General features: G+C 40.9%; 2 protein-coding genes across 5 annotated transcripts in view; both read left to right on the forward strand.

Annotated features, from left to right (window-relative positions):
• The first annotated feature begins 297 nt into the window (after positions 1-297).
• LOC148900424 (sorting nexin-1-like) lies at positions 298-13,572 on the forward strand. The gene is made up of 15 exons (XM_088992112.1): positions 298-456; positions 870-993; positions 3,387-3,496; positions 3,624-3,690; positions 3,777-3,820; positions 3,904-4,045; positions 4,977-5,055; positions 5,188-5,263; positions 5,376-5,489; positions 8,816-8,909; positions 9,035-9,240; positions 9,516-9,659; positions 9,886-9,966; positions 10,264-10,335; positions 12,477-13,572. Exons 1-15 carry the CDS (start codon positions 337-339, stop codon positions 12,525-12,527), a joined length of 1,524 nt encoding a protein of 507 aa, XP_088848238.1. The 5' UTR covers positions 298-336; the 3' UTR covers positions 12,528-13,572.
• A 746-nt stretch (positions 13,573-14,318) lies between these two features.
• Positions 14,319-19,260, forward strand: part of csnk1g1 (casein kinase 1, gamma 1) — a 51,063-nt gene continuing 46,121 nt past the window's right edge. For all 4 annotated transcript variants that reach the window (XM_088992113.1, XM_088992114.1, XM_088992115.1 and 1 more), the window contains exon 1: positions 14,319-14,518. The gene's annotated coding sequence lies outside the window, so the exon portion shown is untranslated. The remainder of the gene's footprint in view (positions 14,519-19,260) is intronic.

The raw sequence follows: 19,260 nt of genomic DNA on the forward strand, positions 1-19,260 counted from the left end.
GTTTCTTCAGCCGTCATCTGTACAAAAGTGAAGGTTTCGGACGTTTCGCCTCCTATCCAAGAGGCTTCGTCAGCGAACCTTCTCATCGATGCTTATTATAAGGTTTAATTTTCATAAATTTGACGTTTGTAAGACAAAAAGTTTGTAAGTTGAGGTGTTTGTAAGTTGAGGTCTCACTGTATGTTTTTTGTAGAGGGGTTTCACTGTACGCATTGAGGTTGCAATTCGGCAATGTTTGGTCATGTGTGATTGTGGTCAGCAGAGGTCACCAAAACCACACGTCGCTCTCCTCTCTTCTTCCTTCTCTATGACGTCACATATCCTCCCCGCAAGGAAATGGCGTCCGACATGTCTCGCAATCCTCCTCCTTTCCCGACAAACGACGAGACAGAAGAGGGATTGTCTAACTTGGCAGATGGGGACAGTGACGAGGGAGATGATATTTTCGTTAGCAATGTAAGTTCACGTGTCTTTTCCCCCTGTGTTCTGCAGTCATTGATGGTCGGGATATAGCTATCTTAGCTAGCTGGAAGACAGCATCTTTGGCTGAACTGATTTTGTCTCATTATTGCCAAACAAAATAAGTTACCTGCGAGTTTGACTTGGACGCAAACTTTGGGCTATTTTTTTTATTATGTCATTGCGTAAACGCAATCGCAAATCGGATATGTCATCATCCCGCAGCTGGAAACAACCCCAGATGAACTTCTCATACGTGGACTTGAATGCTTTGAGTTGTTGGTTGCTTGAGTTGGCGTTGCTTCACCGCCTGCCAACCTTTTCAATTACGCTTTTCGACAGCCTGTTTTCAGAACGTTTTTGCTTGCTTAATTTGAATCACGTTTGTATTTTCTTTTGTGCCGACTCAGTCCATGAGTCGTGGAGTGTGTCAGCCCGTTCGAGGAGGCGAACTCCCCACCGGCGATTCGAGCAGTCGCACCAGCGCCCAATCCAACGGAGTCCACTCAGACGAAGACACCGATCTGTTTGCCGGTAGGCCCTGACTATGCCAGTTGACAAAAATGTTTTGTAAAAGAAATCACAAGAGAAAACAAAATTGAAGTATTAAGACAACATTCGAATGATTTCACGAAAGGTTACCGTTACAAGGCCAATGCAGTTACATTAAGAAGTACTGTACGTTATTTTTTAGTTGCATAGCAAATGAGCAAACTGTGAATATAGTTTTGCTTTGTTTGAATGCTGCTGTGTCAATGACTAGTTTGTGTTTGTGAGCCTTTTACTGATCATCTTCATCTTTATTAAGTTCATAGAATTGCTTGTTCTGTAGCCACAAGGGGACATAAGCCAGTGTCTTATTGTGCCGGTCCCAAACCCGGATAAATACAGAAGGTTGTGTCAAGAAGGGCATCCGACGTAAAAGCTTGGCCAAAACAAACATGCGAATCAAACCTCTTAAGATGGAGGACACTGATTCGCTATGGCGGCCCCTGAAGGGAAATGCCGAAAGGAAAAGAAGCGATTCATTGCTCAACTGTCCAATGAATTCCACCCAGTTCCTATTTTGACCCAATATGTAATTGTATTATTTTTTGAAGCACAAAAAATGCAAACACATCTTCCTGAAAACAAAAGTAAGTTGCTAAACCTGTTGAATATAACATCCCAACACTGTTATGGATAATCACCTGCTATGTAAATATACAATCGCCCAACACATGACACATGACAACATAAATCCACGGACCAGTTAAACCAAAACATCAGCCATATCTGTCACTCTCACCTACCTGTAGTACCCAGCGTTTTGTAGAACCGGTACTCTAAATGCAACTGCGGTGCCCTTGACTTTACAGGTTCCTGTGCAAAAACAAAAGGGAGAAAGAACCAGTCTGTCTACTCATAAAGACAAAAACACAAAGATTTGTCTGTATTCCAGGAAATGGGCATTGCTGTTTAATCACAGAATCACAATATTTTACAATTAACGCAAGAAAGGCCACATGTTATTCCAATAAAAATTTGGGAAAACAACTGTTTACCCACTAATTTAGCGTCCTTGATGGCAGTGAGACCTGGATGGAGTGATCGGACGATCTGAGAATTGCATTGTATGACATTGGAACATCAAGTTTAATTTATTAGTTGCTCATCCCTACTTAGCGTTATTTTCAGGCAGCAGGATATCCACACCTCTGCTATTACATTTTTATTTTCGGCAGGTTCTGGCTACCTCACGTCATTTTCAGACAGCTGGATAGCCACACCTCTGTTATGACATTTTTATTATCGGCAGAACCAATACTCCAATACAGTAATAGGACCTGAATTGCCCAAATAAAAGAAATATAAGCATTTTCAAAAGGAACCTAGCCTGTGGTTCTCCAAAAGGAAAAGTGCCTTCAAATGCACCAGCCTGTTTAATGAAAATAATGATGAGGAACTCCACCAATCTGCCACACGTGGTGGAATGCCTTCCGAGTGACGCGAGGGGGTAACGTCAGGGTTCTTGGGCCCCTGACGCGCCTAAATGCCCATTGCATTGGGGTCTCACCAGAAGTATAGGCACCCAGCGCTCGCCCCGCCGGAACAGAGGGGAAGGGGAGTAGCTGCCCCACAACCCTCCTTAAATATAAACCAGGCGAGGGCCCCTATAGGGCCTGCATTGGGTATGAACCTTGCGAGACAGTGGCGAGAGTCATATCAAAAGGGACGGAGTAGGTGCCTGGTGGGGGCAGATTGCCCAGGAGGAGGAGGACTCCACCCATCTGAGTAATACAATACAAACATGTCAGCACATGAAAAGAGTTTGCCGAATTGCGGGTGTGTAGAGGTACTACAATTGACCGTCAAGCTGGCAAATTAATTGCATTCACTGCCTGCTGTGCGTAATGTTGAAGGAGCCGGTAATGTTATATTCACCACAAACGTTTTTAAAATTCATTTATAATCACATTCTCTCTAATTTACCTGCCTGACTAATGCATTTCAATGCATAAACTGGGCCAATGTATCCGGCTTTGAGAAAAATACTGAAGGTCAACATTGACTGTGAAAAAGTTATTAATTACAGTATCAGGCGATCAGTCATTGTTTATTTGGAACAACACATTAGCGGCTGTTGAAAATCTGATGAATTAATGACACAAGGGAAACAAAATCTGACATCAAATTCTCTTCAGAAGCAATTGGCGCTGCGTTATGGCAAGTTGATTCATTAGTGAATTGTCTGCTTCAGATCAGAAAGGTCTTTGTTCACCATTTTTGTCAACGTGTTTCAAAAGGAACCTAACCTGTGCCATGTGAAAAGGCCTTGAGGTATGCACCCTCTGTTGTGGCCTGAATGGGATATTCCTTAATGTTGAATCACATCTGTGTTTTTGGGCAACAGAGTAAGTTTATTTTTCTTTCCACATACACTCAAGAAAGCACAGACAAATCTGAAAGCTCTTCCCAGAAAGAGCTCTCCAGCTCACGTCCCATCTCCTCGTTTTCTCAGAGTCCGGCCGCCATGCCAACCACCTCATTGGAACAGGTACAAACATCAGCCCTGCATGATCGCGGGTATGATTAATTGTAACATGTTTCCCAAGTGCTTTTCGACGTATTTATTCAAATGGGCAAATGTGTTTTGAGAGCTAATGTGCTGTCCCCACTTGTAGCTTGAAGCGGAAGAAGACAAGGACACTTTTGATGTGGATATTGCTGTCACCAACCCTGAGAAAGTTGGTCAGTGTCTTTCAAATCTATATTTCTTTTGTATGCGTTTTCAACAAATCTGTTTTTCGGCATTCATTTTATTTCCATTCACTCAGGTGATGGCATGAATGCATATGTGGCCTACAGAGTATCCACAAGAGTTTGTATTCCCTTTTGAGTACATTCATCACTTCATGTCATGTCATTAATTTGTCTTGATTAAAGTATCATCTGGCCTTCCAGACCTCCTTGCCCATGTTTAAAAATAGGACCTTCTCTGTGAGAAGGCGCTTCAGTGACTTCCTGGGGCTCTATGAGAAGCTGTCTGTCAAACAGTCACTGCATGGATGCATCATTCCGCTGCCACCAGAGAAAAGTGTTGTAGGTGGGTCTAAGAGCCAATTTCTTTATGCCCGTCTTTCTATCCACCTTCATCGCAATGCTTTTAGTTTTCCTGATCGCAAAGATGTTTGCAAGAGAGTTACACATTGTCTGACTGGACACAAATGGTCAGAAAGAAAGTTTGAATCTGTTCCCAATTTGATGGCAACAAGAATTGGAGTTTCAAAAATTCTACCAAATGGATTAGCAACCTGTCACAAATCGTGGACATTTTTTTCTTGCAAGCATTCAGTGAAATACTGGCTGAAGTGTACAACAGCCCAAAAAAATACAAGTGGTAGTCTTTAAAAGGATATTGTTCTTAACCTATTAGACGTGTGGTGGAACAGCTGGAGAAAAATGTCAGGTGTGATGTATGATAGAAGGGTTTCAGCTATGATGAAAGGGAAGGTGTATAAAACAGTGGTGAGACCAGCCATGATGTTTGGACTGGAGACAGTGCCACTGAAGAAAAGACAGGAAGCAGAGCTGGAGGTAGCATAGCTGAAGATGTTGAGGTTTTCTTTGGGAGTGATCAGGTTGGATAGAATCAGGAATGAGTACATTAGAGGGACAGTTCATATTAGAGGCTTTGGAGAGAAAGTCAGAGAGGCCAGACTGAGATGGTTTGGACATGTCCAGAGGAGAGAGAGTGACTATATCGGAAGAAGGATTCTGAGCTTGGACCTGCCAGGCAGGAACCCAGAAGGAAGGCTTAAGAGGATGTTTATGGATGATGTCAAAGAAGACATGAAGGTATCTGGTGTGAGAGAAGAGGATGCACAAACCCGGGTTAGATGGAGGACACTGATTCGCTGTGTCGAACCCTGAAGGGAAAAGCCGAAAGGAAAAGAAGACAGATTATATAAACAAAATGAGTGGTGTGCCGACTAGTTTTCCATGAGCCATCAAATGAGTGAGATTTCCCATGACAGGAATGACCAAAGTGAAAGTGGGGATGGATGATCCATCATCAGTGGAATTTGTGGAGAGACGAAGAGCTGCATTGGAGAGGTAAGATGAAATCACACACACATTTGAACAGTACTTCACTGTAGTGACATATGGAGTTGTATAACCTTATTTTTGGCGTCTGCTCTCGAGGTCTTGTTACCTGTTTCACACCAATATATTCTTGTTTTTCAGGTATCTGCAGAGAGTTGTCAATCACCCTTTGTTAATACAAGATCCCGATGTGCGAGAATTCTTGGAAAAAGAAGATGTGAGGATTCTAGGAAGTAGATGATGTAGATGTACATGGTTCTATGTTGTTTGTTTTATTTTCCAATGATGGAATTTTGATCAAGATGGCGAATCTGTGGTTGTCTTTTCAGTTACCCAGAGCATCAAACACACAAGCGCTGAGTGGAGCTGGCTTCCTTAAAATGATCAATAAGGCGTCGGAAGCTGTCAACAAGATGACCATCAAGATGAACGAATCTGACACTGTAAGACCATGTGGCCTGTTTATGTGAATAGTTTTATTTAGATGTGAATGCAGAGCACCACTTGAATCACAACCTGAGATCAATGCTCAAGTCCAAAAGTAATGCATTAATCAATTAGTGAAATTTAGACAGAGAGCTTTTTTTTCATTCAGCGCTTCCTAAATCTCAGGAGATAATGTAAATGTTAGAGTGGTGAGTATTCAGACTTTTTCACACCAATCACCCAGTAGTGTATATGAACTATTCCACGGCAAAAAGGATTTGCGATACAGACAAAATGTTATTCCTCAATGTATATTTTTTGCCAGATATTTGAATAACATTTGTATTGGTTCAGTAAAATCAAAGCCTTTCAAAATTCCAGCACAAAGTGCAGGGTGTATTTTAATTTATTCTTCTTAAAACTTTCAGAAAGCCATCACCATTAATAATAATAATACATTTCATTAATAAGCGCCTTTCAAAACTCTCAAGGTCACTTTACAGTCACAGGATACGTTTCTCAGTGGGTGAGCAGCGGCAGCCACACGCACCAGCGTTCACTCAACCAGGAAGTAATTCAAATAGAATAGTAAGATAAATAGATAGAAAGCTAGCTAGCAAGCAAAGTTAGCAGTAAATAACCCCTCCCCCCAAAGAAATCATTAAATTCACATTGCACTGCAACTGTGCTTTGTATCGTTTATCAATTTGTCCATCCATGGATGAGTCTCCTTGGGAACTAAAATATACATGCATCCACGCACACACACCGCACTGTCCTAATCGTGACAGTGCAAACAAGTTGCCACCTTGAGACCAACTGTGTGATTATTCCGGAAATACTGACATAAGGGAAAAAAGAAGCTATTAGCACTGTCTGTAATAACGTGTGCCCGGACGCCCGGGGCGTGCAACTTTTACATCGGGCATAGAACATACAAAAAGTCTCCGCCTGGGTGGCCGACAACTTCGTTAAGAAAACAAAAACGACAGATTCTTTTTCAGATCAAACGTTTGAAAAGTTCGTCTGCTCCTTTATATGAGTCTTTAATGTGAAAATGTGAGTTCTGGGTCCCATATTTTTTATTGCAATGGTTCTTTTCAAGTCGGTTTGAAAATTTCTGAATTTGGATTTGTTTGGCAATTTGCATACTCGGCACGGCAGCCAATCAGAAGCCTGCTTCGTGCTTCCGGACTTTCCCGAGCGTTATAAGGTCGTGCATTTGCATATCGTTTTCCAAAGTAGATGCACAGAACCTCAGCCCCAGAAGAAAGATTCAAAAGAACTTAACAAAATTTATGACACTACAAAACGTAAACGTACATTATCCCGTGACTGTAAAGTGTCCTAGAACGTTTTGAAAGGCGCTTAGAAATTAAATGTATCATTATTATTATTGAAAGCATTGTGGAAATAGGAGTTCACGTGGCTTGTAGCAGACGATGCAACGCAAACATTGCATTGTGCAACATGACGAACAGTGTATGGACAAACGACAACTGGAGCAAAATCATCAGCAAGGGATATTTACGATTAAATTGAGCAGGGGAGCATTTGTTGTAGGTACATCCTTAATAAAAATAACATCTTAATACTTTGCAACAATGACGTTTTTTTTGCAATTAGTCGTCTTATTGTGTTTCAAGTTGTGAAAAATTGGGCAGGCGACTTTATGGCCGGGCAGGCAACTTTTCAGAGTTGTCTGCCCTGGTGTCCGGTAACTTTTTGTAATGAGTTTCAGACACCACTATTACATATTATTATTAATGCGGATGTTTACATTTCCATGGTGAAATGTGTGGTAAAATACAGCCAGTCATGCATGATGGGTGAGGAGAATGACCCAGGTGTGGCAAATTCTTGTTATTAAAATTGACGAATGGAAGTCTGGATAAAAAAAAGTTTTTTTATGTGTACATATTGGCATGGTGAACGGTCATTACATCAATGTGCAACCAGCATAATAAAGTAGCACCTAAGAGTAAAGCCTATGAAGTGAAATGAGCAAATACTCAGTGGAAACAGGCCGCCATCAACACACAGTGCAGTGGCAGGTGCGAGTGATCCTTGTCAAGAAAAATACAATAAACATCCTGAAACGTGTTCTCACTCAATATATTGATTGCCAGAGACTGGATAACGAACAACAGAGTTGAAAATAAGGCTCTTGAGAATCTCTTGCTTAAAGCTGGAGGTGATCCTTTATATTGAAAAGGGACAGTTTGTGTTGGGAGACAATTTGGATATTCACTTTCTTCAGACCTCGCCTAATTATTTCAAAAGTTGGCATGTGGAGTGGTAACTTCATAATTTGCTTACATTTGCTCTCAAGCAAGAGCTATTGTCTTAAGTGCTTGGCGGCTACTGAAATTGGCAGTCCATAATAAGTGATAATATAAGTGATAATAATAATACATTTCATTTCTAAGCGCCTTTCAAAACGCTCAAGGACACTTTACAGTCACATGATTAGTTTTTTTCTGTGGGTGAGCAGCGGAAGCCACACGCGCCAGCATTCACTCAACCCAGAATAACTCAACCCAGAATAACTCAGATAAAATATTACTTGTAGCACAAAATCAGTGTGTGACTCCCTTTATTTAGTTCAAGAGCTGTACTATTGTATTGATGCTTTAATTTTATTTATCGATGTCAGCATTAAAAACTCTGAGTCCTTCCTTGTTCAAGCATAAGACTTGATTATTTATAAGGGAAATTTGTGAAAAATATTGAATAATCTTGATTAATCACACAGAATACATGTGATTAACTCAGGTTTGTGAGCGACAAGATCCCCATTTGCTTAACTACGAAAAAAAATGTATTAATGTAAATAGAACACTTAGAATAGTTCTGAGCCTTGTGTGTGGGGCAGCATAAAATGAGTGGATTTTACAATGGTATGCTCACGGTACGCTTCCAATGTAAAGAGAAAAGGCAGCACAAATCCTCTTGCGGGTAATTCCTTCTTGGCTATCATTCAGTTTGCAGACATCACTGCCCCCCCCCCCCCAACTGACCTGTTGGGGGGGGGGGGGGACTGCACACACCTCTCACCACACTCACATAATTGTGACTGCACAAATGAGTTGCCACATAGCTAGAAATAAGGACAATTGTAATCAGCTAGCAAGTCTGTCGAACATGATCAGTGACATTTTGCTTTTCTGTCAAGATGTGGAGAAAAAATCTTGACGTGGTCAGAAAAAAAAGACTTAAATTCAGATAAAACATCAGAATTTTAGTTGTGCTCAGCATCAAAAGATTTTTTTATTTATCTGCTGGTGAAATATCAAATGTATTTCTGTGATTTGGTTTTGACACTTGTCTTCTTTCTTTTTAGTGGTTTGAGGATAAGTTGCAGGAGGTGGAGAATGAGGAGCAGCAGTTAAGGAAACTTCACGCTGTGGTGTACTCGTTGGTCAATCACAGGAAGGGTGAGCCACATCTGAACTACTTAGCAGGAATTCATAAAGTGGGTCAGCGGGGTTGAAAAAAATATACCCATTGTACCCAGATGTGTCTACTGATTTGACACGATGTTTTCATCCACCAACACCAGAGCTCTGCGGAAGCACGGCAGTATTTGCCAAAAGTATGGCCATGCTGGGGAACTCTGAAGACAACACGGCTCTGTCTAGGGCACTATCGCAGCTGGCAGAGGTCGAGGACAAGATGGAGCAGCTGCACCATGAGCAGGCTTCCAGTGACTTTTTCATTTTTGCAGAGGTGCTGGCTGACTACATCCGTTTACTGGGTGCTGTGCGGGTAAGGCAACTGCGCAATCTCTTTAGTACCGTACTTTACTTTAGGCCCAGGAAGCACCTCCAAATCAAATTTGCAATGTTCTTAAACGAGATATATATCAGAAACAATTAAATTGTTTTGAAGTGTTTTTTTATTACAATGTGACAGTTATTTTTTGTTGTTATTAGCAAACGACTTTGCACTTTTAATACCCATTCTTGGGCTTCCAACAAGCTTGTATGGATGGTAGTGGGTGTCGTGTTATATTTTGTCCACCACTTGCTGGATGTCCACAGGGCTGCTTTGACCAGCGCATGCGAGCTTGGCAGCGATGGCAGGAGGCTCAAAGCGCACTCCAGAAAAAGAGAGAAGCGGAGGCCAAACTTTTATGGGCCAACAAGCCAGACAAACTGCAGCAGACCAAGGAGGAGATCACCGAGGTACACACACACACACACACACACGCACGCACGCACGCACACACACACACACACACACACACAGACAATTATAGCGCCGTACATTAGCTTGACGCTTTGGTTAAATTGGGAAAAAAAAGTTCTACTGTGGATATTGCTCACGTTACTCTCCATGGTTGATTTTGGTCATTGATCAGTGAGTGGCCGTGCTCAGTGAGTTCATAGTATTTTGTTGGTGTGTGCGCAGTGGGAGGCGAAAGTTACACAGTTCGAGAGAGATTTTGATAGAATTGGCATGACCGTGCGCAAGGAAGTTCTCAGGTTTGAGGTAGGTGTTTGTTTCATGTACACTTGTTTTATTGTATGGAACTAGCAAAATTGAAATTGTATTACAGTAAAGTCTCGTTATATCGATATTCTCGGGAGTCGGAAAATATATCGCTATAACTGGACTATCGATATGTCCGATCCTGCGGCATGAAATTTTCTCCTTGCGTTCATAGAAATAGTATCGTAATAAGCAGTACTATCGATATAACCGATATCGATATAACGAGACTTTACTGTATTTTGAATCCGCAAGAAATGGCAAAATGGCATTCATATACGTAATTTCTATTTGTAGACACAAAAAGCCAAGGATTTGAAGAACCAGATCATCAAATATTTGGAATCAATGCTACAGTCTCAGCAAAGGGTAATAGCATTTACCCTCATTTTATGTTCAACTGGTCTGAAATGACAGCTCCGCTTAGATTCACCCAAAAAAACTTAATCTTACAGATTAGTACGATTTGTTGTGTTAGATATTCTACATAACTCAAGTTCTCATCAGTAATATTGCTTTTGAACTTCTAGATCAGCGGTCGGGAGCCTTTTTGACTTAGAGAGCCATAAAAGTAAAATATTTAGAAATGTTTTTCAGTGAGAGCCACACACACACACACGCGCGCACACGCACACACACACACACACACACACGCACGCACGGCCACTTTTCAACAAAATGTCAGAATGTATTATTTAAAATAACTTTGTGATAGTACTCACCGTTAACATGAATGGTTTACCGTTCCTCATGATTGGTAAAAATCCAGGCAAACGATTGGAATGAAAGTCAACTTGCCGGGTCCAGAAGCGAAGTTACTGCTAGCTAGCCTGCACACAGCTCATTAGCTTCCACACTTGCTATCTGTAATATACTTCTCGCAGAAGTATGTTGATGCTAACGTTAACATGGGGCTGGTTAAAATATCACTTGACATTCGACTGTTTCATCGATGTTATTGTTTCATTGCAAATTAGAATCGCGAATCCTCCGGTGCATTCAAGCTGGAGCGTACTCGTATTTTTTTTTTAACTCGTCGGGTTCATTTAAAGGGGCGTTTACCTGTTTCAACTGACGGCCAGTATCATCCAATCAAAATTACGCTTTCCGCCAACCTAGGTCAGTGTCATCCAATCAAAATTGCACTTTCCGGCAACTGCAGCCCCAACAGGAAATGAACAGCGAAAAAAACGAGAATATGTATTTAGTTTTATCGGCGAGCCATATGCAATCATCAAAAGAGCTCTATATGGCTTGCGAGCCATAGGTTCCCGACCCCTGTTCTAGATGTTCTGGTGTGCCGCCTTGGTCTGACTTTAAAGAAAAACAGATAAATACAGAGGGTCGTGTCAAGAAGGGCATCCATCTTAAAAGTTTAGCCAAAACAAGCATGCAAATCATACCTCTGAAAATGGATGACACTGATTCACTGTGGCGACCCCTGAAGGGAAAAGCCGAAAGGAAAAGAAGATATACAGTATACAATTTCTTGATTGTTTTTTGTAAAAGGCACAATCGGATGACACTTAGTCTGCTGATTATTACAGGGTACCTTGGAGCAGGATTAAATTACATTATATGAGATTACATTACATTAGCCTTTATTAGTCTCATACTGGAGACATTTACATTTCACAGCATCAAAGTAATGAAAGAAAGAAGGAGGCAAAAGAAGTATAAAAACAAATTAACAAAAAAAAAAACAATTATCAAGAACATTTCATTATTTTCTTTTCCACAAAAAAAAAATCACAAAAAAGACCTGTTGTGTTACTCGTAAAAAATGTGCATTTTAATTTCATATGGAGGAACCTATCCCCGAATTGAACTTGAGTAGGTAGAGTCCTTCACAACAGTTTGGTATCGTAATCCAGTTGTCAAAGTCAAGCCACCCGTGACATTTGGAATTTTTGGAGTTGACACAGTAAAAAAAAAAACTTAACACATTTAGCTTGTAGTCGACGTGCACATTCCACCAGGATGTCCCTGATCCACTGGTGGAAAGACGCTTTGATCCTCTCCTCTTTCATCTAGAACTGCTTAATGTCTCTAAGAGGGTACAGGTGCTTAAAAATGAGTGACTCTATGTGTCTTTGTGTTGTCATATTGTCTTTGTGCTGTCATATTATTTGTTTCTTTGTGTGTGTGTTTTTTTTTTTACTTCAAGACGGCGCCACGAGAGTGGGTGCCTTTCCAGCAGCTCATGTATTTTGTTTTTCTACTTTCATTCCTTTCATCACTTGGCTGCTGTGAAATGTAAATTTCTCCACTGTGAGACTAATAAAAGCAAATCCAATCCAAATCCAATACTCTTCAATAAAACGTTTTGTAGATCTAGTTTTTTTCTGGCTTTGCATACACCAATGGTGAACACAGCATATAAATGTTTAATACAATTTATGGAATTGCCCGTTTGTGTGTGTGTACGCGTGCATGCATGCGTATAGTTGGTCATTCTCTTAATTGTCTTGTTCAGTACTGTCATTCTCATTTTCCCCTTTCTATTGCAGCTTATCAAGTTTTGGGAAGCTTTCCTTCCGGAGGCCAAGGCAATAGCTTAACAAAAGAGGATGGAAACTTTTTTAGAAGACCCACCTGCCTTTTCTGAACACCTGATCTCTACCACGAAATGAGAGGAGCATTTTGAAACACAAAAAAAAATACTTCCATCCATTTGTTCTTGTTTTCTGTATTCTCAAATTTTGTACAGTTCTTTGGTACTGATGCGCAGCATATTTCCTTGTTTATAGACCATACTTTAAAATGCAATGAATGAGATTCAGGAAAGATTAGCCAGGTCATAGTATTTGTAAAAATATTTTTTTTAAGTAGTAGGGTTTTGCAAAGGCCAGTGGCAGATACAATGTATTTGTTACTAGTTGATTCCAAGTAAAATTTTGCACTGAGGTACAGACCTAGAGTAATAAACACTTCATAGTTTACATTTAATGTCAAATGTATGACAGGCATTCCAGTGTATCCATGGATGGATATCAATTTCTGTGCAATTAAATACATTGATTGCATGGGTAGAAAAGCAATTCTTTTTATTGACTAGGCCTCTATAGTATTGATAAAGGGTCATAATTAAGAATTCTAATACGTTATTCCTGCGCATCACATAAATATTTCATTTGAGAACATTGAAATGTTACAACAACAGGGTGACACACTTGTCAGGGTCGTTGCAATGACAGAATTGGAACGTTTCATGAGGAACTAAGGTCAATTGATATGTTGTTGGTATGATGAAGAATTGTGATTCAAGATCTTAATATCAATCTTCACTTCTCACTTCTGTGTCAGCTATTTAAATCATTTAGAACAGGTCCGGGTGTTTTTTGTTCAGGAACTTTTTTGGGTAAAGCAGCATATGCAATATACAGTAGACAATAAATCATCCAACCACAATTGGCTGATTCTAGTCAGAAAACATACATTGGTCAAAAGATGGTATTGATACATTAACGTTACACAGTTTGTTTCTGAAACTTGTGAGGGTTTTTTCACATTTCCATTAAAAAAGGTGCTTTACTTTTATAGCCACTTTGCATTGACATTCCTGAGAAATTATAGATTAAAAATAAAGGTTCTGCTTCCACTTTGTGCTGTTTCTCCATTTTTACTACATTCAAAGTAACCGTCTTAACTTTACACTGGATTATTTTTAAATTGAGTAAAACCATTGCAGGTCTGGTGTTTTGGATTTGAATCTACCCTTGACTGACTGAATATTCCTCGCCGTGGTTGGGTTTACATTTTACTGTTTGTCTTCAAGTCTGCTTGTGCGTGTGATCAGTAAATGAGGTTCTCAATTTGGATTGGTTGTAGCCGAGGAGGGCGGATTGAGCCAATATGGTCTGACTTGAAATACTGACGGAAGCTCACCGATTATACAGTCTGCAAACTTCTCGTGTGGCAGGTTGATTTGAATAATGCTGCCTTAAAGGACAATGGGTCATGTATTATTTCTTTTAGTAAAGGTTGACCAGGCGTAATCTTTGCTAAAGGTGTCTTAAAAGTTGCGGGGAGTGGAGGATCGACCAAGTTTTATGCGTCTTGAAACGCCCCTCAGCAGATTCCAAAATAAAACACAAAACAGGCCAGGAAACTCGTCCGAGTGCGCAGCAAACACCTTAATTAAATAGTGTGTGTGTGTGTGTGTACACAGTTCAGTATCTATTTCATGCCGCCTTGTAAATTATGGGGTTTATGTTTAACGAAGCCGGAATTCCCGTCACGAGAGAGGATAGTCTACCTTGTATCTACTTGTAAATGAAGTCGCATCAGTGTGACCTGGAAGTGTGGGATGAGAAGCGGGCGGTGCCGTTTTTTACATCCGGTGTGTTCGAACCTCTCACCATCCAGCAACGAGCGAAGGCGGACTACTGGAGAATAATGGGGAGGGCTGCCACTTTGCTGCTAACATGAAATATCACCACCAACAAGTATCAACGAGAGCTTTGAATCAAGTCTCGCTCTAACATAGCGAGTCCAGCAGCAACACCCCTTACAGCGCGTGCCCTTTTCGTCTGGATACATTGCGAACAAGGTGAGCCTGTTGTGTTCGTTCGCGACCAAACACAAACCGGAATCTGTGGGGGGGCTTTGGCTTGTTCGTTAACATTTTCATAGCTGACGGGCTAATTTCCTTGTGCTGCGTCCAGCTGTCACTCAGCCATCAGTACATGTTAGCGAATACGTTCACGACAGACGGCGACTGAGGTTTTTTCGATTCTTATCTTTTTTATAGCACGCCTGGAATACATTCTGTAAGCTCCCTGTATACATTTCGAGTAATTCGGTGTTTTCCGCATCGTTAATTGGAAAGAAATTGGCCCAGGCGATGTGGCTGGCTAGTGTAGCTAAGTTTAGCTTTGCGGCAGGTTTGTCAGGTTTACTGCTGGCGAGCTAACTTAGCGAACGGTGTATTCATCCACCAATCGATGTGATGAGCAGCATAGATGGGGATGGGACCCTGAGGGCTGGCGACTTGCTTTGTCCATGAAACATTCGATCATTTCCTTATTTTGAAACGTGCCCAGACCTCGTCTCTTTGCCTCTCAGTATAAGATTAACCTCCGCGTCTTCAACAAAGCGCTGCATCTCTCCAAGTATTGTTTGGGTTCGTCCGTACGATTTAAAGACGGGAGAGCACACCTTCTTTCGATCATTCCATGGTGTTTTCTGGTTTTTTGCTCGTTTTGAATGATTTGATCGTTTCGGGTTAAAGGAATCTAATGTCAAACTCACAGTTCACAAATCGAACCTAATTATTAATGCCCATGCAAACAAAAATGCAACATGGTATATAACTTAAGACAATGCATTTGTGTGTGTGTGTGTTACCCGTGTAATTTGAGCTCACATCGTGTAAAACTTCAATTTCCACTGGAAATGTTATTTGAGCTGTGATGGCAGCCCCCCTCTCAGGCTACTCATTCCATTGAAGGTTAAATCACCCCACTTTGCAGCCTTTATATCTCAGGAACAATAAACAGATGCCAACTGATCAGCGAGTTGATACGCTCGGGAAGCACCTGAGTACCTTCTTATCATTGAAGCTGTTCAATGTTTAGGTATTTTTTGTGTGCAATAGTGTGGTTTATAGTAACAGGACATATCTACATTCCACCTGATATGACAAACATTTTACTATTGCTGTGTAAACCTGATTTGTTTCTTATTTCGCTTGACAAAAACAAATCAATTCCAGCCTTAAACCCAACCTCATTCAGAAAGCTGTAGCATTTTCCCCTCCAATAATCAGTGATCCATTTCATTTGTCTCACTCAGTAATGTTCGTTTGCCTCTTGCACCCTCTTGAAAAAAATGTACAAACTCACCAGCAGTCATCATGTCTACTTCCTCCTTTCTGCCCTTAATGAAGTGAGAAACCCATATAGGCAAACAGTCCTAAAGACAACACTCGCTCAACACTGTGGATTAGATCTTAAATTAATTCTACTGCTCTATAAATTAGTGGGGGGGTTTGGTCATGAATACATTAAATGAACGCAATTTAAGTATGAACCCAGTAAAACTGTGACGTCAAGAGACTTCAACGAGTTTGTGGAGTCCAGGCTTCAAAGCAAACATGGTGCATCAGACTTGAGCTCTTATGCTGCACACAAATAAATAAATTACCAACAGAGCTGGTGTGTTTAAATCTAGTTAAAAACTCATGGTCCCTTTCCCATATAGCTCTTATTATAATTGATGATTACAATAATTGTGTTATCATTAGGAGCATTTCAAAAATCAATGTTAACAAAATTACACACTTGCCAAGTACACTCTAGTAATAAAGTTTAGGTATGCTGTGATCGATCAGTGGCCAATAATTATTGGTCAATATTCACGAAAAGGTATGTGATCGGTTAATCCAATCAAATCCACTCGCGTTAGATCGATCACCATATGCATATAATTATTATGATAAGGGAGTGACATATTTTTCGGCAGTGTTTCTCCACTCTAACAGTTGGATTGGATTGGATTTGCCTTTATTAGTCTCACAGTGGAGAAATTTCATAGCAGCAAAGTTATGACAGGAATGAAAGTAGGAAAACAAAATACAGGAGCTGCTGGAAAGGCAGCCACTGTATCTATTGGTTGTTGGTTGTATCTATTGTCCTGTACGAACTTATATACTTGTTGAAAATTGTCACAAAATTTAGCTTTTGTGGGTGAGTACTGACATTATGTTCAGTTTTCATCATATTTCTTGAAACCTGTCGCAACTGATGTCATGTATTGATAGATTTTTACTTTGGGGTTGGCCAAGCAAATAAGGCTTGCTGCACGACTGTGTATACTGGTGCTTCATTCAGTAATGATTGCCCCTTGCACGATCTTGAAACAAAAAGTAACAACTAACAAGCGGTCATCATGTCTACTTCCAGCTTGCGCCTCCTTAATGAAGTGGGCAGCCCATGCACTCGCAATTTTAAATTGTGGTTGTTATTAAAATGTCAATAATTGATATACGGTGGTTTTACAGTTCTGAGCAATGTGTGAGTATTAATCCATCCATCCACCCATTTCCTGAACCGCTTTATCCTCACAAGGGTCGCGGAACCTGTCCTGCAGTCTTTGGGCAGGAGGCGGGGGCCACCCAGACACAGTTGCCAGCCAATCGCAGGGCATAAGCATTCATCGTCACCTAATTTTTTTAGTGGGTTCAGTGATCTTTTGAAGAAAGCCATATTTTTGCATGGAGATGGATGAAACCGAGCGTAATCTATTAAACAGAAAGTCTGTGACAGCTTTTGTGAATAACTTCAACTCAAACTTAACTCAAAACAACGGTGTATAGTCATTGCTTTTGCGTGTGACTTTCCTTAATGTGAATTAAGATTTTACAACCAAACTTTGTGAAAGTTTATTACACTTGAAGGCAAGTGTAGCATCAAGTAAAATTATAGTTACTGTGTAGCATCAAATGTCATAGTTTTACTTTAGAGCAGGGGTCCCCAAACTTTTTCCTGTGAGGGCCACATAACTTTTCCCTTCTGTGATGGTGGGCCGGTGTCAGTTTGTAACAGAAAAAGTGTGACAATCGTAGGGGAGCTTTAAAAAATTGTTTTCCAGAAAGCCACACATAATAACACTATTAATGAAATAAATAATAACTAAATAACCCTCTCTGAGTTCATCACAAAACAAAATCGGGAAATAAATAACACTATTTATTAAATACATAATAACTAACTAACTATCTGGGTTATTCATAGAAAAACGGGAAATAAATAACACTATTCATGAAATAAATAATAACTAAATAACTCTCTGTTCATAGAGAAAAAGCCATGGAACATTAACTTTCTGTTGTGCCATGCACAATCTTAACAGATAAAAGTTCAGCTCAGTTGTCAGAGCAGAATCTCTCTAACACATATGAGCAGTCTCTTAAAGTTCTTGTGTTCCTTCCTTATAATCCTTTTGTAGGTTCCAGTAGGCTTGTAGACGCCGCTGTTTGCAGCTCTCTCATCAGCTTCCCTGTGAAAACCACAAAGGAAGCACGTTGAGAAAGTGAACTAAGTGATACAGCACCTACACAGCACAATACATTTCACTACCAGTATGATCTGTAAAGATGGATTTGATCCCAGTAGATTTTATTATGATTATATTTGTTTATATGGGGGCGGCCCGGTAGTCGAGTGGTTAGCACAACGGCTTCACAGTGCAGAGGTCGCCGGTTCGCGTCCCGATCCGGCCTCCCTGTGTGGAGTTTGCATGTTCTCCCCGGACCTGTGTGGGTTTTCTCCGGGTCCTCCGGTTTCCTCCCACACTCCAAAAACATGCATGGCAGGCAGATTGAACACTCCAAATTGTCCCTAGGTGTGAGTGTGAGAGTGACTGTTGTATGTCTTTGTGTGCCCTGCGATTGGCTGGCAACCAATTCAGGGTGTCCCCCGCCTCGTGCCCGAAGACAGCTGAGATAGGCTCCAGCAACCCCCGCGACCCTAATGAGGAATAAGCGGTATGGAAAATGAGATGAGATGAGATATTTGTTTATGCTCAGAATGACTCATTCAAGTCAGAAAAGTGAGCTTACCTATGTATGTTCATCAGTGTGAACTGTGTGTCTGCATCTGGCTGGTGAGAGGTTGAATATCAGGTTCCATTCTAGTTACAGCCAGTCTCAAGCACTGATGCAAATGTTCTTCTGTCAATCTTGATCTCATCGGAGATTTCAGCAGTTTCATGCGAGAAAAGCTTTTCTCGCAGCTATACGTGCTGCCAAAAACTGTGGACATTTTCATTGCGTGTTTTTTGATCTTTGGATATGTGTCGTTTGGGAGGGCGGCATATAAGTCAATAAGACTGTTGGGCTTGAATGCGTCTTTCAGACCATCACGGTTCTGTAACTCAGGTCCAACTTCTCCATGGTTTGGTACACTTGGTCAAAAATATCCTCTCCCGTTGTAGGGACTACAACGGGAGAGTTTGGAGGGCTGCCAGCTCCTCGCATATCTCAAAGTTTGCGCTAACTCCACGAATAAAAATGAGCAGTTGCGCTGTCTTGCACGTCCGTGCTCTCATCCAGTTCTAATGAAAAAAAGTCAAATTCTTTCGTCTTCTGCTGCAGCTGGGCATATACACTCATCCCGATTTCTTCACCGCGTCTGGTGATTGTACTCGCCGACAGACCTACGGCATTATATGGATCTTTCTTTTCGGGACGCAACTCCTCCGCGACAGCATCCATACATTTCTTAACAAACTCTCCGTCCGTGAAAGGCTTACCGCTGCTTGCTATCAGTTTAGCAACCCGAAAGCTGGCCC

Source organism: Hippocampus bargibanti, linkage group LG03 (genome assembly GCF_051943395.1).
Source record: "Hippocampus bargibanti isolate YZ-2025 linkage group LG03, ASM5194339v1, whole genome shotgun sequence".
Lineage (NCBI taxonomy): Eukaryota > Metazoa > Chordata > Actinopteri > Syngnathiformes > Syngnathidae > Hippocampus > Hippocampus bargibanti.

Coding starts and splice junctions, on each gene's coding strand:
- LOC148900424 (XM_088992112.1), top strand. CDS start 337: ATGGCGTCCGACATGTCTCGCAATCCTCCTCCTTTCCCGACAAACGAC. Junction 994..3,386: donor AGACACCGATCTGTTTGCCG/GTAGGCCCTGAC, acceptor CATACACTCAAG/AAAGCACAGACAAATCTGAA. Junction 3,821..3,903: donor CCTACAGAGTATCCACAAGA/GTTTGTATTCCC, acceptor CTGGCCTTCCAG/ACCTCCTTGCCCATGTTTAA.